Source organism: Acinonyx jubatus, chromosome B3 (genome assembly GCF_027475565.1).
Source record: "Acinonyx jubatus isolate Ajub_Pintada_27869175 chromosome B3, VMU_Ajub_asm_v1.0, whole genome shotgun sequence".
NCBI lineage: Eukaryota > Metazoa > Chordata > Mammalia > Carnivora > Felidae > Acinonyx > Acinonyx jubatus.
In genome coordinates, this window is record NC_069386.1 from 138,930,755 (window position 1) to 138,958,145 (window position 27,391).

General features: G+C 54.0%; 1 protein-coding gene across 4 annotated transcripts in view; it reads right to left on the bottom strand.

The window, feature by feature from the left end:
- The window catches only part of BCL11B (BCL11 transcription factor B), a 97,655-nt gene that overhangs the window by 44,660 nt on the left and 25,604 nt on the right, over positions 1-27,391 (bottom strand). For 2 of the 4 annotated variants that reach the window (XM_027066585.2, XM_027066586.2), the window contains exon 3: positions 11,142-11,354. The exons of the other annotated variants lie outside the window; for them this stretch is intronic. In XM_027066585.2, the coding sequence (XP_026922386.2) occupies positions 11,142-11,354 (213 nt within the window). The remainder of the gene's footprint in view (positions 1-11,141; positions 11,355-27,391) is intronic. 4 annotated transcript variants of the gene reach the window in all.

Below are 27,391 nucleotides of genomic sequence, written 5' to 3' on the forward strand. Positions count from 1 at the left end.
AATTGTGTTCTGATCTGGCACAGGGACAGGACTCGGGGTGGGGGGAGGGGTGCACAACCTTCTATAAAACATAGAAGTCTGAGTTTTGCCCAAAGGTGGTGGCATCTGAAAATCACCAAATTCCTGGGGGCAAGGTGGCTATCTCACTGAAGACCGGCTCCAGGCTCAACCCAGTACATCTCTGTCGCATATGCCTGAATCGGTCCCAAAACTTGGTTGTTCACAAGGGACACCAAAATGGGGTTCCTGCCCTGAAGGGGCTTACAATCCAGCAAGGGGTATGTTGTGGGTTGAAGGGTACCCCCCCAACAAGATGTCCATAACCAAATCCCTGGAATCTGTGACCGTGATCTCACTGGGAAGAAGGATCATTGCAGGTGTAATTAAGTTCCAGATTTGAGATAAGATCGCCCTGGATTATCCGGGTGAGCTCTAAGTGTAATGACAACTGTTCTTTTAGTTTTAATTGTCCAGGAGAGGAGAAGACAGGCCCCAAGGATGAGGCCATGACCACAGCAGCAGAGCTACAGGATGTGGTCACAGCCAAGGAACGCCGGGAGCCACAGAAGCTGGAGGAGACCAGGAACTGATCCTCTCCTGGAGTCTCCAGAGGGAGCAAAGACCTTCCAACACCTTGAGTTTGGACTTGTGGCCAGCAAAACTGCGAGGTGACAAATTTCTGTTGTTGGAAGCCACCTCGCCTGTGGTTATTAGCTACCGTAGCCCTAGGAACTAATACAGGGCAACAGAAACCACAGCCTTACATAATAATCGTCACTGAGCCCCAGAATCACTTCCCCCAGCCCCCTTGCACAAAGGACCCGAGGCCACCCCATCACAGAGGCAGACCCAGGCAGACATCCTACAGTGCAACTCAGGGGGCCGCCCTTCCCATTCCTCCCAGCCCAGCTGGGGAAGCAAGGCTGGCATGATGATACCCAAGAGATGGGGACCCAGAGAGGCTCGCAGAGGGGCAGGGCGGGACCCAGGACACCAGCGGGCTCTCCCTTGCTCCCAGGTGTCCCCACTCTAAAGTGTGCGGCTCTTCCTGCTACACCGAACCCAAACCAACACCCTGAGGACACAGCAGAAAGGAAAGTGAAAACTGTCCACTTGCAGAATTTTCTTCCCCAAACTCTCAAGCTAGCAAAATGTTTAGCTGACTGCTAAAAATCAGCAGCCTGGGAGACAGGCCGTCCCTGGGAAGAAGCACTTAGAAGAAAAATAAGAGACCCTTACCCCAGGGTGAGAGACCCTCAAAGGAAACATCCTGGGGGACGTGGCCCAGCACGACAGCCACAAGCGCCACGTCTGAGCTCAGCAAGAGCCGGCCGCATTCCAGACCCTCCCGTTTTACCACGTAACTCGGGCCAGTTGTTGTCCACACCGGAGTCTCGGGGGCGGGGGGGGAGGGGGGGCGGGTATCAGGTGAAAAGTGTAGAAAGCAGGACTCTGGAGCACTGCTGAGGCGGAACGTGAAATACTGCCACCTTCAGAAAACAGGTGGGCAGCTCCTCAGTAAGTAGAGCTGAGGATGACCACGCGGTCCAGCGATTCCACTTCCACGTGCACAGAAGCGCCCCTCGCAACAGCCAGAAACAAGCATCCCTCGCAGGATGAATGAACAAACACAACGCGGCGTAGCCACACAAGGCAATAGCATTCGTCCGGCAATTCTGGGGCACCTGGGTGGCTCAGGCGGTTAAGCGTCCAACTCTTGATTTGGGTTCAGGTCATGATCTCACGGTTCGTGAGCTCGAGCCCCGTGTCGGGCTCTGCACGGATGGTATGGAGCCTGCTTGGGACTCTCTCTCTCTCTCTCTCTCTCTCTCTCTGCCCCTCCCCTGCTCACTCACACGTGCTTGCTCTCTCTCAAAGTAAATATCTTTTTTTTTTTTTAAACGAAGGCAATTCTGACCTGTGCTACAACAGGCACGAACCCTGAGAACATCGTGCTGAGTGAAACACACCAGTCATAGAAGGAGAAACATTGTCTGATTCCTCTTCCATGGGATACTCACAAACGTCAAACTCGTAGAGACAGAAAGTAGAATGTGGGACGGGAGAAGTGGGGGAGTTAGCTTTCAGTGGGGACCGAGTTTAGTTTGGGAGAACAGAAGTTCTGGAGCTGGGTGGGGGCGGGGGTGTAGCACTGGAACACACAACAATGTGAATATACTTCATGTCGCAGAGCCATACGCTTAAAAAATGACTAAAAGGATAACTTGTGTACGCTTTACCACAGATTACAAAAAAAAAAAAAAAAAGATCCAGCAGACATATCTTCACACCCTTGTGAGAAAGAATCGGCAGAGAGGACACTTACAGAGCCCGTGGCACACAGTGGGCCCACAAGCAGTGGCTCCTTTTGCTATCAGATCGAGACTAAAATGAGGGGCACCTGGGTGGCTCAGTCGGTTGAGGGTCCAACGCTTGATTTCGGCTCAGGTCATGATCTCAGGGTTCATGAGTTCGAGCCCCACATCGGGCTCTGCACTGATGGTGCGGAACCCGCTTGGGGACCTCTCTCTGCCCCTTCCCAGCTCAAGATCACGCTCGCTCTCTCTCTCTCTCTCTCCCTCTCTCTCTCTCTCCCTCTCTCTCAAAATAAATAAACTTTCTAAAAGAAGACTAAAATGAGGCACTTGTTAACAAAGCACACGCCAAGTCCAGAAAGGGTGCATCAGGAGGCACGGGCTAAATACAGCTCTCCGGGCCGACTTGTGCGTCCAGGGGCCCCTCCCATCAGCCATTCCCCACCTCCTATTAACAAAGGCATGGATTAAAAATGTCTGGATTTACGAAAAGATTCCAAATGCCCCTGTCTCTGCAGGTAGTGACTCCATTTCTGCGTTAACCTCTTCCAAGAAGTCCCAAGTCCTCTGACCCCTTCGGCTGAAGTCTTCAAGTACAGGCGTTCTTATTATCCAGGGCTCCGGCCAGCCCTCCAGCACTCCAGGATAATTTCATTAGTTCACGCCTCTCCCTCTGGGGCTCCCACTCACACCTGCCAGGTAGCAGGCCAGCAGGAGGGTGGTCCGGGAGCCAGAGAGCAAGGACAGGAGCAAGCTGTGTCCCCTAGACCCAAGGAGGCTTGGATTCAAACCCCACGTCCACTGCCGACCAGCTGTGCAATTTCGGGCACATTCTACCATCTCCCCGGCCTGTCTCCTCACCTGCAAACTACAGAATAGGCTGCCTCCTGGGAAAGAAGGTGCTGGGAAGCTTGAAATGTCTAGGAAGGCCCTGCGGAGGGCCTGACCCGTAGTGAGGGCCCAGAAATGGTAACCCGACCGTAACCGGGTGGCCCCACTGCCATAGGTAAGAAAGACCCTGCCAGGGCTGACATTCCCACGCCCACTGACCACACACCACGGTCACACGCCCACCCCCAAGGAGGGGCCCGAAGAGGTGAGCAGGTGGCACTTCTCCTGAGGTGTGATGGCAGGCTGTGTGCGAAATCCCACCCCGAGGGACCCCTGCCCACCAAGGGTTTCTCCCCACAGATTTTTGGATTAAACCGGCCAGCCTTGATTATGTTTGGATAAACTGTATTTCACGGCTTAGACTATTTGGGTTTGATTGTGAAATATGTACAGCAGCACACAGCCCCTCCACCTTGCCTGGCCCTCGGGTTTAAAAAGTCAAGCACAGTTTGTTCCCTTCCACCAAGAAGAAAAAAAAAAAAAAGACAACACCTCGAGCTTTAAGGACGACACAAGTCTGTTTATCTCCGGTGACGAAAAACTGCTTCTAGGGGACTGTGTACCAAAAATGAGGCGGTAACTAACAGCATTCTGTGTCTCCTCTTGTCTCTCACAGACACGAACACGACCCCTCCTGGGGCCTGGCCATCTACCAGCATCTCCGGGGCACCTACAGGACCACGGCCACCCGGGCACTGGAAACCCAGAGATGCGGAGTCACACAGACCTAATAGAGGCTTCAATGAGGCCACCTGCCGGCTCCCAGACCCCCAGCCAGACCCCAGAAACCCAATGTGAGGGCGAGGACATAAGAAAAAGTTATACCCATGCCCCAGGCCTCAACCTTCCCTCTGGTGGCCTGAGGGTTGGTTACTCTGTGTGCCTAGCAGTCACTCACAGCTCAGACCTCTCGGGGGCAGCCAGAGCTGGAGGGGGCTCTCTGGGTCAGCAGGACCCCTCCCAGCTGACACCCACATCTACATTTGTCACTGAGCACCCGCTGGAAGAAGCTGCCTGGCCTCCAGCCTCACCTTCCCCATCAGGAAAATCCCAGAAGGTCTGCAGGGACCTCCCTGCTCCTGTAAGCCTGGTCCTTTCAGTTTTCTTCAGCAGAGAAAGGGTATCCCAGAGCACGTGGTTCACGTTCATTGTGCACCCCGACCACCGTGGCAAGACCCCCAACTGCGCTCATTCCCGGACCCCCACGCCCTGCCCCCGATCAGGCAGCAGCACGGCTGGCGAACGAAGGGAGACCTTGGGGACGCTCCCAGGCCCATGTTCAAATGTGGTCTGCTCTCCCACCTCGAGCTGCGTTCCTGCTGCCCCTTTTGGAGCCACTGTGCACCCCAACGGGAAACAGGAGGGGAGAGCTACAAGCTGGGGGCCCCACGGTCCTCGTGAGCAAAAGGAGAGGGGGGGCTGCCTCTTTTTAGGGGCGTTAGGAGGATGGGGTGGCCTGAGCAAAGTTTGCCAAGTGACCAGGATGGTGCTGGCACACAGTAGGCCCGGTGGGAAACACTAGCAAGTCACAGGAGCAGGGCCAACGGTAACCTCCCAGGCAGCAAGCACACTTGCAAAGAAACGGCAGCCACGTGGGCATCGGGCACGGGGCACCCGAGGGTTCTCGACAGCCCGGCGGCCTCCTTCTTGTCCCTCCCCTCTCCCCTTGCCTCCGCTTCTGCACACGCTGGTGCTCAGCCGTGGCCACCCCAACACAGTGGCCATGCGGTGGAGCCTCCAGATGATGAGCAGGTACTTCCAGCGGCTCCATTTCACAGGGAAGGAAACTGAGACCCAGCCCAGGGTCACATATCCCCACCCAGGCACCTTGAGAACAACGACGGAGCATGGTCCCACAGGGCCCACGGCTCTCCGCACAGTACGCATCCGCAGTGACATTTCGTTTCAAGCACGAATCGGCATCACAGAGCCCTGAGAAGGGGTGCAGAAGCCAGGGATCAGAGCACAACCACAGAACGTCTCAAGCCTAGGGCACACGGAGGCGAGGCGTGTTCCAACCGCAGACGGCAACACTGAGGGCCCAAGAAGCTGAACATTCAGGGCTCCTCGGAGCAAAAACCCTGCCGCCGACTCACATCGTCCGTTTCACGCGGCTTCAGCTGGACGGTGACCCCCTCCCCGGTTTGCAGTCTGAACTCAAGGAGGTAACAGGGCCTAGCGGGCAGAGCATCAGGGACCCAGAGCTCGTGTCACACGCAGCCTGTGCCCCGGTGACCCACCCAGATGATGAAGGCGTTCGACGGGGTGATCTCTTGCGACCCCTGGTCCTAGGTCAGCAGCCAGGAACTCAAGCCTCAGGTCTGCCGAGGCGAACGCACGTCTGGACTACTCCACTCCACGTGGAGGGCCCCAGCCTCCTCAGCCACTTTCGGATGCCCTTTAAGGCCGCAGAACGTGGCCACGTGCTCTGAGATGTCTGATGTCGGTGGCCAGTGCTGGTTCCTCACCTCCACTGACTGCTTTAAGGCGCTGCATCCAGTGCCGCATTAAAAATTAATTACACATGCTATTTTATTGCCAGTGCATAATGTAATGAGCACCAGCTGTGCTAAACAGCCAGACTCCTTTTTAAGACAGCTGTAAAAAAAAAAGAAAGAAAGAAAGAAAAGAAAAAGAAAGGAAGAAAGAGAAAGAAAGAAACTGCACTTCCAAATGCCTCTCCTGTCAGAGCAGGAAAACAGCAACATCTTGTACGGATTTGAACAGAATTCTTTGATTTAGCTCTGCCTTCAGAACGTCCGAAGGGCCGGCTCAGAGTGAAATGGAATCTGGCGTGGCTGCAGCCGTCTCCTCTCCGGGACGCTGCTGGGACCCCTTTTATCCGAGGACAGTCATGCCGGTAGGTGCCCCTGCCTCAGTCCCGCCCCCCTCCCCCACTAGGCAGCACTGCGCTCTGTCTGGTCCCTGGAGACCCAGCGCCTTTGGATCCCATAGGTGTCGGAGCAGACGTGACTTCCCGGATAGAGGGCTTTTCTGGGGTGCTCCCAGGCCCTGCTGCCCTCTGCCCCCCTCCCTCCATCCCCAGCTCTCCGTGGCTTCTCCTGGTACCTCCCCCAGTCACGGAAGGAGGCATCTGGGCTCTAAAGACAGGCAATCCAGGGCAGCCTCTGCAGCGGTGTGATCCCAAGAGGCAGGAGGACACCACAAAAGAACGCGGAACAGGCATGCAAGAATCACTCATGGGTTGTAAATGCTGGACCACCGGCCCCCTCGGCAAGGTAGACATGGCAAGGCGTACAGATGACTCTTTAAATTTTTAATGACTCCCCTGCGAGCCCTTTTTCTGCAGCGAGCCAGCCCCCACTGACACTGGGACCCGGTTAGCCCAGGCAGACTCACAGCAGATGCAACTTTGCAAAGGAAATCGCAAGATCACGTCGCGAACCTTCCCCAGACGGAGTGCTTCTGTCCACACGCGTTCCCCCAACACTCACTTCTCTTCTTCACCCCCATACTCACCCCTCCCTCCAGAGTCTCCAGGGAGGCCCTCATGCCCTACTGGGGCGCCCCTGCACCCCCTGCACCAGGAGAGAGGCGGTGAGCCGGTGGGGGCCTGGCTGGTGCCGCCACCTCGGTCGGCATCACCCTCTGGCTTCCCACTGATCCTCCGGTGTTAATCAAACCCAGTCCAGAATGAAACTACAGCGTGCTTCTTGTTCTGGTATAAAATGTGCAAAGCACAGACCATATCATTAACATAAAACTTCCAGAAATAAGGCCACTTTCCAGACAGACTGTATTAATTGCATCAAGCTTCCACAGCTAGGGTGGTCTAGTCCGCAGTGTCCCATTGGATGGCTCCGGTTATAAAAACCAACACAAATGAACACTGGGATATAATTGAAGGAGGACACGATACCGTCTACTGTTAAACCCTACTATTTACTTACAGGTATTCTTTTATCTTTATTGTCCCTTTAACCAGTGCCAAGAAACCCCAGATTAGTTAAATAACACAGCAAGCACAATTTCAGTAGAAAAGTAAATTGAATTTAACTTTACAAGATTGCCCTGTGATTTCAGCATCTACTAATGGCTGCAACTGACTCCTTCTATTAAATCCAAACACTTCCACTCCCGTGAGACCTTGAACTTCAGAAAGCGCGTGTATCAATCACTGCGGCTGATGACCATTTGTGGCTTTTAAATACGCAATGACGTTTCTCGGTTCCCTGTCCACCTCACGATGCTGGTACATGATCTGAGCCAGCCAAGAGGCTGAAGGCCTCTAAGAGTGGAACCTGGAGGTCCAGCTTGAAGTGAAACTCCACACGGCGCGGGACACGTAATGACGTGGTGTTGTAAAACCCGTTCTGCTCGAGCATGAATCACAACTTCCACAGGGCTTACTCAGCGTGAGGCACTGGGCTCGGCACCTGGCATATAGGACCTCATTCGATCCTGAAAACAATCTTGCAAGGCATGTACTATCATTACCCCCATTTTATAGGTGAGGAAACTGAGGAGCGAGGAGGGAAATGACTCGCCCAAGGTCACAAAGCCATAAAGGGCAGCAGCCTTCACGCAGGCAGTGGCTACATTCTAAAGACTGCCTGCCACTCTTAGAAACCTCAGAAAGGGGAAAGGTTCAGGGGAGCCAAAGCCCAGAGGTTTTCAAACCGTTCTCTGAACACCCCACCCCTGCCCTGGGAACCTTAACCAAGTCACGTGCCCAGTCATCCACAGCAGCCTGTAACTGAAACTACAATGATCAGTATCATCTGTTTTAGAAGTCAAACGTGGAGTCTCATTTTTAAACGTCATGTAAATAGATGATATGATACCTAGGTAAGTGCATATAGGCATATATATTTTTTTATTACAGAAGAGGAAACAGGCCCAGAGAGGGAGACTGGCTTATTCAAGGTTACCGGCCAGGTGGTACAAAGGCCAGGACCACAGGCCGAGGTTCCGGACGCCACGGGCGCACCCTGGAGTGGTTCCTACATGAAATTTCTCGGGGGAGAAACTTCAGTTTCCAGGAATGCCCAGACTCAAAGCCCCCCCATTATTTCAGCAGAGTCAAAAAGCAACACAGAGCCCAAATCCCTTCTCGCCACCATGACCATCAGGAGGTCTGGGGTTGGGGTCCTGGGAGGCGGGGCTGTCTGGGACACTAGCAGCCAGAGAGATACACAAACACACAAACCTGTGTGGCTTTCTCCCCCATAAAATCACATCCTTCTATAAATAACTCTGAACGCATTCACGGGCATGCAATTAACCTGTGTGAAACACGGTTACTCCGGGGTTTTCCGTATTAATTTGAAGAGATAGGTTCAGTGCATCCTGATCTGAAAAGAGACAAAACAAAGTGAGGACGGTGGCCCCTCTCCGTCTTTTCAGAGGACTGCTTCTTCCTAACGGGTTACTGTGGATTTAATGACTGCATTCCAACTACTAATTAAATAGGCACTAAAAACACTTCAGCAAACAGCCCAGTGCCAGGGACAGAAGCCACAAAGGGACAAAAACCCTCGGAGCAGGATATTTTCAGGTATTGAAACTGATCAGAAAGGATGGGGGAAACAACCCGGAGCAGACTAATGAACGGGGACCTGACAGGGAACGAAGACGGTCCTGGAAATCACAGCCTAGCTAGCACCAGAGGCCGAGGACAGGCCTCTGAAGAGGGTCAGGAAGGGGGGGTCCCAGAGACCCCAGGAACAGAGCTCACCCTGCCTCACTCTCCTCCCTGAGCACCGACATCAATTTGGGGGCTGCTCACAGACTCTAAGCCTTCAGAGTATCAAGCTCTAAAACCCAAGAAGGCCTCTAAGCCAGCAGAGCCAATACGAAAGATGAAGCAGGTTCTGGACAATCAGTCAGGGTCAAATCCCACCTCTGCCCTCCCATCCCCCTTCAAAGCGAACTCTCTGCGGGACCCTAATCCCGCTCTCCCCATCTCCACTCATGCAAGCTGCCAGAGGCCAGGGGTCCACCGTGCCTGACTCCTTGGCTTGCCCAGTGCCACAAACTAGGTGCCCAAGAAAGGGCTTTTCGTGTAAGAATGAATGAATGGATGTGAGCTATCAGACCTCCACATCTCTGAGCCTCATGTCTTCATCTGTAAAGTGGGGAGAGTGACGTCCTAAGGTTCCTATGAGAACTGAATCCAAGAAGGCACACGAAAGGCCCAGCGCACTGGCTACACAGCAGGCCCTCCACACACGGTCCCTAGAAGGAAGTGGGCGGTAGGGCGGCTGCGGGCGAGCATGTGAGCCCATCCAGCGCGAACACCCCTGGATGCAGGCAGGGGCACGAGGCTCCCTGGGAAGAGGGTGACCTGGGTGGGAGGCATCCCGAAGACAGCCACTCAGCCTCCCCGAACCTCTGCTTCCCCATCTGCAAAATGGGGATGTAACAGCTCCCACTCAGCACGGCGGCAGCTTCTAAGCAGAGCCAGAGCCAACAGAGGGTTAAGCAAAGCCCCGGGTGCACCTCTGCCGGGGAAATCATGCTTCTGTACCGCAGACCTTGACCGAGTCTAGTCATAAACACTCAGGCTGATCTTTGATAGCGCGACCCCCCGCGTGGTTGCAGGGGCTGCAGCACTAATTACAGGAAGCCACGAGAGCAGGGCAACCGCCCAGATGAAGCAGGCATCCCTCGCTCAGCAAGCAGGGATCACAGCACGGACCTACAGAGCTGGGACGGGAGCCCCAATCCCCCAGGGGCACTAGGGTGGCCGCGAGCAGGGAGCTGGCTTCTTTGCCAGTGGTGCCGACCCCTTCCCGGACATACATGTTTAGTCTTCGCTTTGTGACTTCCAGGTATAAGCCCACCAGACATCGGAGCGGGAGCTGCTGAAGGCTGCAGGCCACCTGACCAGCAGGAAGGCCTAGGGACTTCTGGCCCCTGCAGCCAGGGCCACCTGGCTCCACCACGGACAGTCCCTCCAGACAGTTTCAATTAAAGCACAATCTGTCCGGTAACAATCGTTTTCCTTTCTCTACCCAAATCAAGGGAAAGCCTGTAAGACGCCTGGGGACAAAGCTGAGACAAACTGAATCTGCCCCAGCTCTGCACCCACCCTTCTCCTTTCCTGGCCCCTGCCTGGAAACCAGGCCTCAGGGCCCTCGCCACCACCTGTGTCTATGTCAGCATCCTGGCACCAGGCCCTGACCAGGAGAGGAGGGGGCGGGAGGCCTCGGCCTGCCATTTCCAGGGACCCTGGGCCACAGCACGAGTGCGGGTCGTGTTCGGGGAAGGGAGATGGGGAGGGTGATGGAAAACAGGTCTTTCCGCTGTGCTGACCCCCCGTCTGCCCATCTGTATACTGAGCAGCCGCAAAGACCTGCAGAGAGGTGCACAGTAGGCGTGTGCACAGCCCCACCCCACAGGAACCCCACAAGGCTTCACCCCCTCCCACTGCCACAGCTGAAGGGCTCCTTCGGAGTGACTCTTCTGTCTCAGAGTTAATGGGCAACACATTCTGGCAAAGAGAAACTCAGCATTTTGGACGGCTCCAGCGATGGACACAGGCAGCCAGGGAGGGAATCTTCTCCCAGCGCTGCCTTCGGGGAGGGGGGCAGCGACTAGGGTGGGGGAGAGGGGATGGCCGTGGCGGGGGCAGAAGAAAACCTCAGATGTTAAGCGTTATCCAATTAAGGTTTAGCTAAACAGCCCAAAGAGATGAAATCTGGAAGCTGAAGGAATGCATTCTGGGAGTGAGACCCTCGCAAAGGGCGGAGGCGTCCGGGGACCTCCTAAGTGCTGGGGACAGGGGCACCAGTGTGCAGTCCGCTGACGTCCTTCACCACTTCCCCGGTGCCCCACTGGGGTGGGACCACACATCCTCCCTGGGTCCCCACCTTGCCCGGCCCACCTGGGAGAGGCAGCGGCCGGCCCTGCCCAGGGCACACCCCGCCACCCGTGGGAGCCCGCCCCCCCGCCACCGCGGCCGTCTGTTACCTGACAACTGACACTGGCATCCAAAGGGAGCCTCCGTCTGACCCTCACCCTGAGTCCCGTCACCCGAGACCGGGCGTGCGCTGCAGCACGGCAGGGGGAAGCAGGGCGGCGGGGCGCCCAGGGTGCGCAGAGGTGGAGTGATCACGGATGAGTGAGGGTGGGAGGAGGCAGCTATGGGGGCCGTCGCTGGCAGCTGGGCAGGCCTGCACGGCCCTGGAGAAAAAACAATAAAAAAGACTGGTCAGTCGGGCCCTGGACCGTACAAGGGACCCGGGGTGCGGGACAGGGGCCCGGGGCAGAGGGCTGCAGGCCACCCTTCCAGAGTGGGAGGCCCCGGGGTGCCAGGCTTCCCTGCAGGGAAGGCACCTGGGCACAGGCTGGGGGAGCGGGGAAGAGGCCATGGGAAGTGGGGGGTGAGGGGTGAGGGGGTCCTACTTCCACAGCTGCCAGGTTGGGCCGTCTTGGGACCAGACTCCCATCCCTGGGTGGGCGGGGGCAAAAGAAGCTGTCAGGGCCCCTGTACCCAGGAAGACCCCCCCCCACCCGCCATGTGGGGGCTTCTAGAGTGTTCTGGATCTGGCTTCCTTTGGGGATTCGTTCCCAGAAATCTGGGCCACCCCCCTCTGGAAGAGCTGGGAAGTGCCAAGCCACCACCGTTGGCCCTATCAGGACGGGCTGTGTGTTCAGGCCTCGAACACCTCAGTCTACCTCTGAGCACCTGGGCACCAGTTAGCCTGCGGCCTGGCGGACGGCCAGCTGGTGTCTCTCTCCAGCCCAGCGTCCTCTTTAGCAACTTGAGCAGGAAACACACGGCACACAAGCCCCCAGGCCTTTCGAGAGGCTTTGAACGCTCCCCCTACCCCAGGAAAACCCGGGCACTGCCCACCACCCCTCTTAACACCTCAGCCCTGGCTGGGACGTCTCCGCCCCGCCCCCCGCCCCCCAGTCTAACAGCCACGACGCAGGGCCAGGAGCTTGGCTTGCCTCCGCCCAGCCCCACAGCTCACAGGCTCCCCAGCAAGGCCTGCGTTTGATTTGGCCGTTTATCTTAAATGGCTAAGAGACCACCAGGGCAAAAGTCTGTGTGAAGCCCTTGCCAAAACCACAAGTGAAGAAGCCCGAATTCCCCGGGTAAATAATTGAGCAGGGAAGCATCAGGGAGACAAAAAGAAAACATCAACGAGATGAGGGGCAGCTGGGCCCCGGGCCAGCTCTGCCAAGGAGGCCACCCGAGGCCGCTCACCACCCCGCACGGATCTGCAGGGCGGAGGTCTGCCCACTTTGTGGCCCCCACAAGGGATTCCCCCATCCAGGAGAACCACGGGACCCTGCAAGCCCACTTCGAGCCAGGATCCTGTCAGTCCTCATCCTGAGTGAGCTTCCCAACACGTCCACGGGGCAGGGCTTGGGAGACCCACTGCGCAGACCAGGAAGCCGGTGACGTGACCACAGAAAACTGTAGACGCCAGCAGCCAGCCCCGCCAAACCCTGGCCGCCTGGCTCCGGGAACCAGAACTCTTTAGCTACAGCACCTGCCTCTACAAAACGTGTGCTATCCAGGGCTGGGGGCCTCGGGACCCCTGAGAAGCCCTGCAAATGTCCTGCCAAGAAGCCAAAGCCACATGGGCTCCCCTGGGCCAATGAGGACCTCGGATGAGGCTAAGCTCGGGACCCGGGGCGTTGCGGAGCCCGGGACGGTCCCAGGAGGGCACGGCCAATGACCCCACACAGTTCCAGCCACACATTCGGTGCAAGCCCCCAAGTAAAGTAGGCACCTAAGGCCAGCGTCACCTGCCACCTCCCAGGAGCCTGCCCTGGCCAGTCCTTGCCTAAACCCCCACCCCAGCACTGGACACTGCACATTTGGCCCTGTCCTCGTCAGTCTGGCTTCGCCCCACGGAAGGCTCCCGACACGGCTTTGTGCAGAGCACCTACCATAGCAGGCAGTTCACCACCAATACGTCACTCAGCAGGGAAAACTGTCCCCGTCCCAGAGGGGGTGCTGGAGCTCCGGGAAATCTGGGACTTGAACCCAGTTGCATCTCCAAAGGCCGGATATGTCCCGCCAGCCCTCGGGCTGCAGCTGGGGTGGAGTGACCGGGGTGCCCTGGGATGCTGAGAAGAAGGGCCGCGTGGAGCAGAGGGAAGCTGGAGGGTCCCCGGGCTCAGTAAGGCCACGGGAGGCTGAAAATGAGCAAACCCAGGCCTCCAGGCTCTGGGTGAAGCGGTGACACAGCCACCACCATTTACCATGGCTAAGAAAGAGTGACAGGAGTGTCCGGGGCCTGATGACTGTCTTCCCAAGCGGTGACGGAGCAGGACCTGGGTCTCCAAGGTTGCGAGGAAGGGTCAAAGGGCAGGTCCAGCCACAAACCTCTCCTTCTGGAAGGGCCAGGCTTAGGCCAGGGCCTGTAAAGGCAAAGTCGTCCCCCAACTCAGGTAGCAGTGGGGGCCATGCTGCCCCCTGGAGGGGCTTCCAAAAGCCTCCTTAAGAATTCCAACCTGAGGACCACCTGCTCTAGGGGCTGGCTCAGCGGAGGCAGGGAGAGGACAGCAAGAGCGAGTGGCTTCTAACCCTAAGCTGCCCACAGAGGACACTCCAGGTGCTCTCCGAGGACCTCCGACCTGGGGGGATCCCCCTCACCCAGAGCAACTTAAACCTGGAGCTCAGTCCAAAGGTGAATACTCCAGAAAACCTCTTCTGAAGCTAGAACAAAAGCGGAAGGTGACCCCAAAAGCCACCCGTTGTGTGATAGTCAATGTCCACAGTAGGCAAATCCATAGAGACAGAACGTAGACAAGAGGTTGCCAGTGGCTGGGGGCAGGGGCATGAAGGCTGGTGGGAACGGGGTTTCCGCTGGGGGTGATGAACGGTTCTGGAATTAGTGGTGGTGATGGTCGCACAACGCCGCGAATATACTCAAAATCACCAACTGCACACCTTAGAATCGTTCAACTGGCAAAGTCCAAGGCGAGGAGTGTCTCTGGCCTCAGCAGGCCTCCCAGGCCACCTCCCAGCCCTCACCGGTCCTCAAGGAAGAAGTGTGTGCATTCAGAAGTGCAGACAGGAAATCGAGAATGCACCTGACAGAGCACTTGAGGCAACACGCTGGCAACACAGAGGAAGCCTGGAGCTCAGAAGCAGCCTTGGAGCAGAGGGAGCAGAGGCGTGGATCCAATCCCCTCTGCCATTTCCTGGCCACGTGACCTGGGGCGAGTCACCTTCTCGGGGCCCTGCCTCTAAAGGAAGGTCAGGGCAAGCCTGGCCAGAGCCTGGCTTCTAGCGAACACTCACTGGATAAACGGCTACTATGGTCCATTTATTTTCCACTCTGAACTTTTCCTGCTCCCTATGGGTCTTCCCACAGCCTGGCGGGGAATGCCTGCCAGGTGCTCTCCTGGCTCTGGAAAGCACCCGCAGAGCCCTGCAAGACACTCTTTTACAAACGATTCTAGGTGGGTTCCCCCTCTGGGATTGGAACAGCACCGAGGTATGTGGCACAGGGACACCAAGACGCCATGTCAGCTTTATTCAGGATCCAGGTGGCTTAAAAATAAAGCCCTGACTGGCTCCATTCCTTGTCATGGAAGTTCACTTTCATTAGGGAAAGAAAAAAAAAAAAAAAAAAAAACAACGAATACACGTATCATAGTATTTAGGGCCAGCGACCCCCACCCTCACAAATGAAGAAATGGAGGCTCACAGAGGTTAGAATGTTGCTCTAGAGGCCCCAAAAGGTCCAAAAATAAGATCTCTAAAAACGTTTCTTAGGCTCCAAATCAGGATGTAAGGCAGTTTGCAAGGCATCCTTTCCGTGGGGGTCTGGAACCTGCCGCGCTCTCTCCTAGAGGGGCCCTGCAGATAGATGTTCCTGCTCGGTACTCACACATGCGCACTACCCCGCGAGCACGCCCACACCCACCGGCATGTAGACACAAAAAAAACGCGCCCGGAAAAGCCCGAGCCTGGTCGTGAGGGGAGCGAGCACCTTTCCCAGTGCTGAATCCTCGGGCGCCCCTCCCACGCGGAGGGTTCCAGATTCCCAGCCAGCGCCAGGCGCTCGGGGAGACGCGGTGCAGGAGACGTGTATTTTTCTCCCTACTGGTGCTTTTCAATTGATACATTTTTTAAGCCAAGAACTCCTACTGATAGCGCAAAAATGAGTCATAGATCAAGGAGGGAGACAGACAGGGAGCGAGCGCTGGTGAGTGAGGGCCACTAGCAAGGAAACCTGACAATCCCCGCGCCCCCTCCCCCCCATGCCAAGACATTAATTCTCACAAGTCGGAGAAAATTACTATGCATGAATGCAAAAAGCATGATCAGGAGTAATTAACATGGCTTCATATGCAAATTTTATTAATGCAGAAGTACAAAGTCATTATGCAAATGAAACTTACGTCAACTCTCTTGACAAATATTCATCTCTGAGGCTCAAGTTTCTCCCTTTTTATTTATTTATTTAATTCCCCCCCCCCTTTTTTTTCCTGGGTTCTTTTTTTTTTTTAAGAGGGGGTGCGGGGGTAGTGCTGGTGACCGCTTCAGCAGCAGCAAGCCATGAGGGCTGTTTGACAAGTTTGCAAAGTTGTTTTTCAACCAGAGAAATTTATTCTTGCATTGTTGATTTTTTTTTTGCACAAGACAGCTCATAGGAGAAGAGGAAAAAATTAAAAAAAATTAAAAATTAAAAAAATTAAAAAAAAAAAAAAAAAGCTCTGGGCAGCAGGCAGCCAATCAAAACGCCAGAGCCTGTAATGAGGGCGATTGATGGCTGTTTGGCTTTTACTGCAGGGTAATGAACTAGAATCCAGTCTGAGGAGGGGGGAAAATATGAATATTCATGAGACTGTGCTCCTGCCTTTGATGATTAAAGAAATTTTTAATATTCAAATAAGCGCTTGCCAAGTGATTAACAAAGAACATGCGCGCAGAAATATGGAAATGTGAGCCGGGAAAGATTTGAGAGGCGAAGAGACTGCTGGAAAGGCAGCCCCAAATTTCATAAACAAGATCGGCAGATAACCCAACTCGCACGCGGGCAAATAAAAACATTTCTTTCGGATCGCTTAAATATTTTGCCAGCTACTTTGTCTTAAGGATGATCAAAATGCTATGTATGGGGGGGGCGCGCGGGGAGAGAGACCGAGGAACCAAGGAACCGAGTAAAGTCAAACGCACTGCTCGCATGTAAGAAACATCCCAATTCTAGCCCCCCTCCCCCCAACACCGACGGGAAAGCAGGACTCTTTTTCCGGTTTGCTAGACAGAGAGGATGGAGGGAAGCCAGCTCAGGCTTGAAAACCCAATGCTTGAGGTTCAGGCCTGACTGTTTTGGGGCACCCACCGCCGACAGTGATGGGGCCTGGGTTGGCACATCAGGACGGGTGGTCATGAGTCGCTTCTAGGCTGGCCCAAAGGCCTGAGAGGGTGGATGGTGAGATCTAGAGAGCTGAGGGGCTCCCCTGAAATCGGACCCTGGTCAAAACACATAAACAAGGTGGTCACAGGAAATAAACGGGGGCATGTCTTGGGAAGTTGCAAGGACTCAGCCTTCCCACGGGGCCTGGCCTGGGCATCCTCAGAGGCACCGAGGGAAGAGCCCCACCGATGGCGTGCAGGCTTCATTAGCTGTGCGCTAGGGCCGCTGGCTCATATTTTAACAGCTCCACCATGGGTTCACATTGAAGCACATAATAACAGTATTAGCTGGTAAAATGATCCTGCAGTTAAAATACATCTAATTAGCAGCCGATGACATCCATTTTGGCAATTTCCTATTTGAAAGAAGTGGAGCACCACCTTAAATGAGACAGGCAATGGCTACTCACCCCACAAGACCCAGCCTTCCCACCATTTGTCTCTCTCAGCTCTTTTTTTTGGGGGGGGGGGACTAAGACAGCAGGAAGAGAGAAGGATTCTAAGCAGCCTTCTTTGTTACTCAATTTCAGAGCTACACCAGTTGGGGGGGGGGGGGGCGGGGCACTCAGAAAATAAATTCCCTCACTCCACAGGTATCATTTAATGTCTTTTTCTTCATTTTTAACCACCAAGGGCTGGTAACCAGCAAACGCTAGAACTTGCTTTTTCATTTCGTTATAAAATACATCATCATCATCATCATCATCATCATCATCATCATGAACAACAAAGCAGAAAGGGAATCCAAGCATTTACGTGAACGCCATGTAAGTCACCATGAAAATCCACAAATGTCAGGACAGGTCCCCAAGTCAGGCCAAGAGAGCAGGCTGTGTGTGCAGCCCGGCTCAGCTCAGTGCACCAGAGCATTTGGAGGATCGAGAAATTCTCTGCGTGGAGCTGAGGCCACCAAGTCCCCACCTCCCACTTTTGGATCCTCCTTCTAAGTCAGGCCAAGTCTGAGTGCCCATCACAGGTCTCTGGTCCTTGCTGCAACGGCTTTGAGTTCGGGGGTGCACGTGTTAGCGTCCTTTATAAGACAAGCAACAGAAAGGGGAAATGAGGTCTCACAGGGTTTGCACAGCTGTGTTTAAAGACATCCTTCAGGGCCATCACATGGGGGCCATAAAAACAAAGCTCCAATGGGAGCTGGGCCTTTACTCTGGCTTCCTGCTAAAAACGGCAGCCCTTTCACATGGCTGGGAGGGTGGGGATTCCTTCCCATGCAGGTGAGAGGGCCTGCCTGGTTTCCCAATGGCCTAGAGAGGGCTACTGCGGGTGCCAGGCAGTGGGGAGCAGTGGGCTTGCCAAGGGCCTCCAAGAACATCTCTGGGCTTGAGGCCAGTCCAAGTGCCATTTCCCCAGTGACCATCCAGAGACCCCTACATGCCCTCATGGCCCTCGTGGACATCAGGGCGCCGAGAAGGCTGGGCCACCGAGCGGAAGCAAGAAGCAAATCCCTTCTAGCACCCCGAGACAGGCCACCTTCCGCCTCACACCTCCCCCTTCGCGCACTCCTGAGATCTGTCACAGTGAATCACCGCTTCAACTATTTTCGCTCCCCAGCATGCTGAACATTTAATGCATCCCCGAAAAGGGAGAGGCAAGGCAAAGCAATGACCATGCCCTTCGACAACACTTCCACCAAGGTTTGGAAAGGGAAGGTCGTCCCCGGCCGCTGCATCCTGCAGTCAGAAGCAGGCACACACGCCCACCCCATCGCCAGGTCCAAAAACGCCTGTTTCAATGGCCACCGACCCCAATTTCCTCAAGATGCAAGAAGCCGAAACACTCTGGGGCAACGCCCTGGGCCAAGGATCTGTAAGGGTTACATCACAAATTTCAAAACCTTCTATGGCCCTTCCAAAAGGCCCGGTAAAGTAGCACAGGAAATGTCAGGTGCTACTCGGGAGGAAGGATGTGTCTGAATCATATTCTGCCAACTCTTCAGGGTAAACTGACCAAGTGCTCGGGGCTGACCACTCCACCCCCAAGTGGACAGCTGCCAGGGAAAACGTACAGCTTCAACTCTTCTGCTCATCATTCAGGGAAATCCCTAGAGCCCTCTCAGCTGCTGGAATGCAAATAAGCCGCCATCATTTGTCCTCTGGCCGGGATGCTGAGGCCTCTGAACCACGGCTTTGAGACGCACACAGAAAAACAGACAGGAGTCCTCTCGGGTGACCTCAGCAGTCAGGGTCCACCAGATCGGGGCCCACGCTCCTGGAATGGGCAGGCCTGGGCACAACAGAAGGTGAAACCAGATGTTTCACCCGTTAGAAAAATGTGCATATGCACATCTAGTAGACAGAGATGATACATATATGCATATACACACATACATGCATATATCAGCAACGTAGGCCACGTTCAAATGTCTCCATGCATACCGGGGAATCCACAGAGGCCAAGGACAAAGAGGAGTTGACAGATTCTCTGAATCTCACCATTAAAAACAGCTGGTCAATACCCAGCAGAGAAATTTGCCCCTTTTCCCCAGATTCAGACTTTCTAATCAGAAGCTGGGTAGCTGCTTCACTCTTCCAGTTTCTGCCCTGGACTGCGATTTACCCAAGATCCTTCAGTAATGTCCTATTACGTTACACTAGGAGCCATTAACAGTACATCACGCACACCTTCCCAAAGCACTCCTGGAGACAAAGCGCATCCTATGAACTGAAGTAAAAAGCTAGATAAGTCATCTGGATTCCAAACATCTAGAATTTGGGACTTGGGGTCAGGATCCCATGCCCCTTTCCCAGATGGGCACTTTGTGGCCAGACTCCAATGATAGCCTTGGCCAGGCATCTCTTAGGCATGTCCCTCCCCATGAACACTCCCCGTGGAGTGCATTAGTTTAGAGTTGGTGGGGGGACAGGGAGGGACCTCAGTCAAGACAGAAGCCACATGTCACAGGAGGGATACACCATGAGATGACTCTTCAAGATTTGGTGCCTACAGTGAGTTTTAAACTAAGGACACTATCCCCGCCCCCGCCCCCCCCCCATCAGCATCCACTGTGCCTGACATCTGAGGAATGACCTGGAAACACTGAATCCTGACACTTGTTAAAAAGCTGGTCCTCTACAGAACATGTTTAAAAACTGGTGAGTTCAAAAAGTTGTTGCGGTTTGCAGGCCCCACAAACTCCCAACACTGGCTTTGGCTCAGCCCCCACGCGCAGAGAACACGATGTAGTAAATAGAAGGGGGAGGTCTGAACTCTGAGCATCCCACAGAATCGAGAATGCAAACAACTCAGCACAGCCAATAAAAAAGCACATCAAGAAAACAGAGTGCCCAGAAAGGAGGTTACTGCAAGGACTCCAAGCCAGAGGCAGCCAGGAAAAGGGACAGCAGTCCCAGGTACAGACGGAGTCGTGGATTTGAGGAATGTTGAGAGCATCATCAACCTTTATTAAGACTGGCCTCTAAAATCCCTACCTGCACAGTAAGGGAATGTGCAACCATGAGGGCCAGCAGGGTTTCTTGTTTTAGAGGGAAAGAAATTGAACTTGGTGAGTAGGTGGGGAAGGAAGGAAGGAAGGAAGGAAGGAAGGAAGGAAGGGAGGGAGGGAGGGAGGGAGGGAGGGAGGGAGGGAGGGAAAGAAGGAAGGATGGAAGGAAGGAGGGGAAGAAGGAGGAGGAGGAGGAAGAAGGGAAGGATGAAAAAAGAAAGGAAAATAGGAGGAAAGAAAGAACAAATTGTAGAAAAGGAGTCACTGCTATAGTTTAAATGCATTTGTTGGTTTCACTTACATGTGTGAGAATTACGTGCAACCATCTCTACCATCAATAAAAAAATCCAGCTCTCCCCTGCCTTTTGCTGTTGACGGAGTCTTTTGTTTTTCTCTCCTTTTTCATTCTTCTTACCTCCTACTAATGGACATAGAGAATACTGAGTAGCGCTGCTTTGCATCCCGTAAGAACAAAATCTTTCTGTGGCCTCTTTATGTTTCCAAGCCAAGTCTGAAATGTCACTGCCTAAAACATTGAGCAGGCCTGTAATTACTTTCAACAAAGTAGCTCCTTTAAACGGAGTTTTCTGCATGTAGACGGCATGTAATATACATATTGTGAGCCTTCCTTTCAGCATGGGTAGCATTTGACGGCTACAATCACAAATTTTCTTCTAAGGGAGCAGGCTGACAGCCACCTTCTTCCTTGTTTTTTGACGTGAAATCCATTTTCTTCTCCTGACACACTGACGGTGATATGCAGTGTGTGCACAACAAAATTTGTAAAAATTAACACTTCGCGGGATTAATTGAATAAAGATTGTTAGCACATTAACACGGGGAACGCTGCTCCTTAGGCTTCAATCTAGCCACGCTCCCCGAGCCACTGCCAGTGTAACAGAGGTTTACAAGCAGCTGAGGTTTATGCCGCTATTTAATGTAATTAAAGAAACCGGTAGCACAGTCCTCCATGGAAATATCATTTCTATTGCAGGGTATTCCCATTAGAAATTGGGGGAAATCATAGCACGCGGACTTTGATTTTGTTGTAATTTTTTTTTTTTTTCCCTTGGCTGTCTTTGACACGGAGCCGATGTGCTGAGGCCTCAGACAGAACCCACTGCAGAAACCCAGCAAAGAAAGATTCCCGGATAAGACAAGCCTGGGGTAGAAGCGTTCAGCGTTTGTTTTTCGTTTTTTTTTTTTTAATGGTTTTTGAAACTGCTCAAAAAAAAATGTTTTTTTTTTTTTAATCTGTTGTCTCGGCTGCAATTCTCTGCCCAGCAAACAGCATATCATGACAATGACTTTTCAGATTACCCCCCCCCCGCCCGCCCCCCCCTGCAAAGGACAGGGTGGATAAAGATGCAGAAAAAGGGAGGGGTCTCCCTGGCCACTCTTCTATATAAACAATGATAGCTCCAGACCCGGATCAGGACTAGAATCTAACGGTAACCTCAGAGGAAGAGCACAGAGCAGGCACTGCTCAAGAAGGCCTCAGAAACGAAACACACACAACCAACCAGAAAAAAAGAAAAACAGAATCTTTACACCACATCATCCACAATGGCAGAGAAAATGAAGTCTTGGGGCTGAAGGGAAGGGAGCCTGACTCAGCTCTCCAGGCCCTAAGCATCCTCTCCTATCTGAAGGCTGCCTCCTGCCCTTGGAGCCGCCAAGTGCAGAGACGAACGTGAGACCTGTCTCTAAACCTGCACCTGCTCTGCGCGTGTCCCTGTGCCACGGGGGTGACTGCATGGGATTTTTTTTTTCTTCCCCAAGTGCATTTTAATGCTCTTATGCTACATCCTAATTTCTTGGGGGGAGAAAAAAAACATCAGTGTCACTAAAAAAACGTCACTCTGTTTTGCAAAATCCAGCAGCTTCCTTGGCAGCAAGAAAGGCTGGCTGGCATTATCCCCTCATTTGACAAAACTACTATTTCTGGGCATGTGCTCAAAAACAGGTAGGAAGCAAATGCTGAGAAATAAGGAAGTAAAAACAGGCAACAGATTTTTCACTACCAAGAATGCCAAGCGTAAACACGATTTATTTAGCTGTGTTTAACGTGCCTGTCCTCTATGCAACTAGGAGCCCACTTGGGTTGAAGGAAGGGTGGGGAGGAGGGGACAGGAAGAGGGAGCAGGGGACAACGGGGACAGAGAGAGGAGGCAGGCCGTTCTGTACGAGGACTTCCTAAACGGTTCGGTTCAGTTTTAGGAGAACAAGATTCTTCTGCCCCGAAATACGCGCATGTGTCAAAAGAAGGCAACACTAATATGCCAGTTAATTAACGAGCCGACACTAACAAAGATACAAGACCCAGCTCCTGCAAACAATATTTACAGGCGTCGTGCAATCTTCTTGCCCACTTCCCTGGTCTTTCTGCAAAGCCTTGGTCTGGGGGCTGGGACAGGCGCTGAGGCCCCTCAAGCTGGTGGGAGGAGGTTCTGAGCTTCGAAGTCCAGACACGGGGGAGAGGGGGTAAGTATTGCTGCCCTCCCTGCCCATCCTCACAGGGCCACGTGGAACTGAGCGAGATCTGTATTCAATTAAGGAGCACCAGACAGCTTCTGGCTCCTTGCCTGCACCAAAGCAGGCTACGGGTATCTGCTGTGCCCCCCACCCTACCCTGGCTCTAATGCTAGGGAACAAGGGCTCTATCAAGTCCCCGGTGGAGAAGGCAGAGTGCCACGCTGCCCCCCCCCCCCCCCGCCAACCCCCAAACTCAAGCCTGAGGTTTGAGTCCTGCCGGGGTGAACCAACAAAATACATAAAGCAAGCATCTGTATTTTCTAACTGGTGAGACTAAACCAGAGGTTTTGGGCCCTGCCAGAGGTCCTTCCTTTTAAAAATCTAATTCAGGTTCCACTCAGCATTGGCTGGAAAAAAGGAACCAAGCCTCATCAAAAGATAAACAACAACCCAAAAGTAAGATGGAGACCCAAAAGGACAGTCAGGGCTCCCCGTTTCCCCAGTGAAGGTGCCATTTCAGAACAGCCAGCTGTGTGCTCTGGGAGCATAAATGCCTATTTTTGTTAGCTTTGAGAGGTGGTGGCCAAAAAAAAAAAAAAAAAAAGGAGAATTTCCTCACCAGTCTGCACGGACTTCCTTCCTCCTCTGCACCTAACAAGACTGTGCGCTTAAATGCTGCCTGCTGTATGCATTCCTCTGCACCCCCAAGTCTACACCCCCTCTGCCCAACCCCTGTCCTTCTGGGGCCACACTCCAAACGTCAGTAAAGATACCTCTTCTGGTATATTCAGGTCAAGAGTAACAGCTAACCCCACTCCGTGTTAAGATTCTGAATCACGTGACAGTCCCCAACAGGAACAAAGAGCTGGGGTGGCGTGTCAGTCCCCCAAAATGAATGGGAGTCGGGGAGAAGTATTTCCTACTGGTATTAGGTTACTAAATTGAAAATTCAAGCCCTCCCCCTTAGACTCCCCCCTAAATCCCCTAATTCTTCCTCCTTGCATTGAAAATGACATGCTACACAAGTAGCTATTTGATTCCTTTCCCTTTTGCAAATTAGTCACCCTGCCCCCGTGGACTGAACAACATTAGAGTCTATACTTTAGCGATGTCTCTGAAATCAGCAATTACTTCACTCTCGCGGAATGGTTTGTTTTCGTATCTGGATACGGTGGCAGAAACATAATCAATTGGAGATCCCCATTTTATAGGTGAAGAAACTAAGACACGAACTGATCTGCCCGGGGCTGTTTAGGAACAAACACATCTGAGACTGTGTGAACATCCTGATTCCGGTGCTTCCACGAGTTCAGTGGCCCCTAACACTCCAGTGGCAACAAAATGGGATCGAAAGGCTAACCGGGGCTCAGGTGCGCTGCTCCGGGAGGCCACGCTTCTAGAAAATCCTACACAGAAATCTCAATTTCTCAAATAAAACTGAAGATGTTTAACTGCATCTCCAAAGGAGGCCTCTGCGGGATCCCTCTAGATAACAATTCCATTGGTATTTCAACAGCATCAGGGCTGACAAAACCCCCCATTCCCAAGCAAATGTCCCACACGTGGCTCCTGAATAAAGCAGGGCAAATCACCTGCACCTCGCAGACCGGGCTAGTGGCTTAGAGACCACAACACAAAGCAGCCCACCCCGTCATTCAGACACAAACTGGTGTGTGCCCTCAGAAGGCACGAGGGCACCCAGGCAGGGCTACAGAATCCTCTCTTCCAGGAGGATTCTAGACCAGAGAACTTCCGCTGCCCTGCCCCAAGGCTTAACCTAAAACTAGAGGGAGAAATCACCCATAATTTTTATCACTGTGGAGTCGTCAAAATAAAGAAGGCAGAGATAAGCTGCCTTCCTCCTCCTCCTCCTCCTCCTCCTCCTCCTCTCCTCCTCCTCCTCCTCCTCGTAATAGCCATTAAGTCAGCCAACCACACAGTTACCTGCCTTTCAAGCCCAACAGGAACAATTCCCCCCACAGGCACCTTGTTTCCAAAAATCCTAAAATGTATCACATCCCTCTAAAGGGACTGCAGAGACCTAGGATGGGGCCCCTCAAACACACACACATAATTAGTGTTTCATCTTTCTTTCTGTAAAGGAATCCGGTAACATAAATATTAATCAAACACGAGAATCTGCCTTTCCAGGCTGGGACCATTACGAGTGCCGGATTGTGATCTTTACAGATATTTACAGATATTCAAAGGCAGATTCTATCTTGTTGGAACTGTTATAAATGGACGTCTGAGAAATCACCGAGCAAGTTCAGGCAGATATGAAAACCTTCCTGTCCAGGACTGCCAGCAGCTTTGAGTTCCCAAGTGTTGAATTTGTTACCTTTTCTGTAGGCCTTTCAAAAAAATAAATTGACAAATGCCTTCAGATTCCTCCCGAAGAAAAGCAAGCTGCTCAAAGTTCGGGATAGCTAAATCTGAGATTTAAGACTGACTCTTACTCTAAATGCCATGAAGGCATTGTTTACAAAATAGTTTAGCCTTTGATAGCACAGAAAGTGCGATATTCTGTTATGATTTGGGTCAGCCCAAATCATAAATAAATATGTATATACATATTTTTAAAAATTACCTCGACTCCTGTTACAGCAAATGTATTCCGTTTGGTTCAGACCTATTTCTGAATAATGGAAAATAGAGACGTGGTTCCAACTGTAGCCTAGAAAAGCTGTCACAGTGAAGGTAAACTTTTAATCTTCTAAAGGCAAACAGCATACATTTTTATTTCTGGAGTAACAGCTTTGGGAAAATGTTTGAACATTTTCTGAAGAGCTTTGTGGTAAATACATTGGGCGTCCAACCACTGCTTTTCTGGGTCTTTAAGGGTCTGTTGGAGTGCTTTAAACAATTGGAGGCCAATTTTTAAGAAGCAAAAATAGAGAGAGACTCCTAGCAAGGTGACCATTTGCATACAAATTCTCTTTCGGGGGGGTGCTTATTGTAAGAGAAGTCGGGCTGGAGGAAGGACTGACATTAATTCCCTGTAATTCCACGAGGCTTTGTGCCCTACTCTACTAGAGGGTTCCATTCCCACACAATTGGGAAAACACTTTTGTTCTTGAGTGTTTTAAAATCCCAGCCCCCAGGAATTCCCTCTAGAAAAGCAGGCTCTCCCTCCTCCCCCCACCGGGGGGTGGGGGGTGTGGAAAGCTACAAAGAAAACCACTTTGGGACGGGACTGTTTGCCCTGGATGGACACAAACGCACAAAGGAACTCTTTGAGGCTCCCTGCAAACGGGCCTCACCTGGATCCGGGGAACTGCCGGGCTCTGTCGGGCCAAGGTGGGCTGATGCCGGGCTCGGTCGGGCGCGACCCTTTCAGAGCGCTGGCGGCGGGCGGAGAAGGGATCCCGGGGCGCCCCCAGGACCCAAGACAAATGCCCGGGAAGAAACGCCACCCCAGAGAGGAGCCCCGCCCCTCGCGCGCTGGTTTTGAGGCTGGGGCCACTGGCGGGAGTTTTCAGGGGTCCTGAAATGCAATTCCCCACGCCCGGGAAGGTCACTAGTCAGGGCGCGCGCCTGGGGGTCCGGGAGGGGAAGGAGGGTGGAGGAGGGGCGGGCCCGAGCGCACAAAGGGGCCCCGGGCCGGCGGGCTCCCCGCCCTTGACCTTGGGTCTCCGCCTCCATCCATCTCCGCCCGCTGCCACGGAAGGGGGCTGGCCCGGGGCCAAGGGCGAGCTCGCAGGGCTGCTGCCGGGCGGGGGCCGACAAGGGGCCGCCGGGGGCGGGAGGAAGGGGCTCGGAAAAAAGGGCTGCAGAGTGCTCCGAGGAAACCTGCATTCCAACTCCCCCGGCTCCCTCTGGAGCCAGGTCCCGGGGAGGCTCCGATTCACTGCACGCCTCCCACCCGCCCCCCGCCCCCCAAAGCAAAAGTTGCTGGAATGCACCGAGGAAGCCCCCTCCCCTGGGCTAACCCTACGACTCGCCCACTCCCCGCCCCCCTCGGACCCGGGCCGAGAGGGGGAGGGGAGCTGTCACGGGAGGAAGAAAGAAGCGCGCCTTCCCGGCGAGGCCAGACGCGGGCAGGGTCAGCTGCGCCTCCGCCCGCCCCTCGCCGCCCCGCTCGGGCAGCTGGCCCATTAAGCCCCCGAATTATGCATGGACCTGGAGCCCCCTCGGCCCTCCCGCCCCAAGAAGACACAATCAACGTGCGCGGCGGGCCAGGGCCGGGAGAGCAGAAGAGACGTGGCTGATGGTCGCCTAACCGCGCGCCCCGGGGCGCAGGCTGGAGAGGCCGCGGGCGAATCTGCGAAGCCGGCTGCCCGGAGGGGACCAGGCGTGCCCAAAGGCCCGGGAGCGGCGCCTCAGAGCCCCCCGCGGGACCGCAGCCGGCCGGATGGGGGGTGGGCACCGACCGCGGAGAAGGCCCCGGTGCAATCACGGTGTTGCCAGTGTCCGACCGTTTCCGCGCGGGGTCCGCCTGAGCTGTGCGCCACCCGCCTCGGGTGTGCCCGGGCTTGGAAGTGAGAGGAGGGGAGACTTACGGACCCCTGGAGCCCCCCCCAGGGGCGGGGCCTGAAGTCCCCGACGGGCCTGTCAGGAATTCTGCCCCTGCCCCCTCCCACGTGGAAGGGAATGATTTGCTAGAGACGGCACCGTCAGGGACGGAGGCGAGGAGGCCAGGAGTGGGGAGGGTCGCTGGAGATCCCGAGAGGGGGCAAGATGAGTCTTGAAAGTTGCAACCGTCGGGGCACACGGGACATTGCATTGGTGGTGAGGCAGGTGGCGCCTGGTTTCATGGGAGCAGAAGTTCAGTCTCAGGGTTGGTTGGATTCTGATGTCCAACTCCCCACCGCTCCCCATAGTCTTAGAAGGCGCCCCCCCACCAGGGACCCCCAGCACTAGGCAGCCCCGAGGGTCTCGCGTCTTCCACTAAATGCC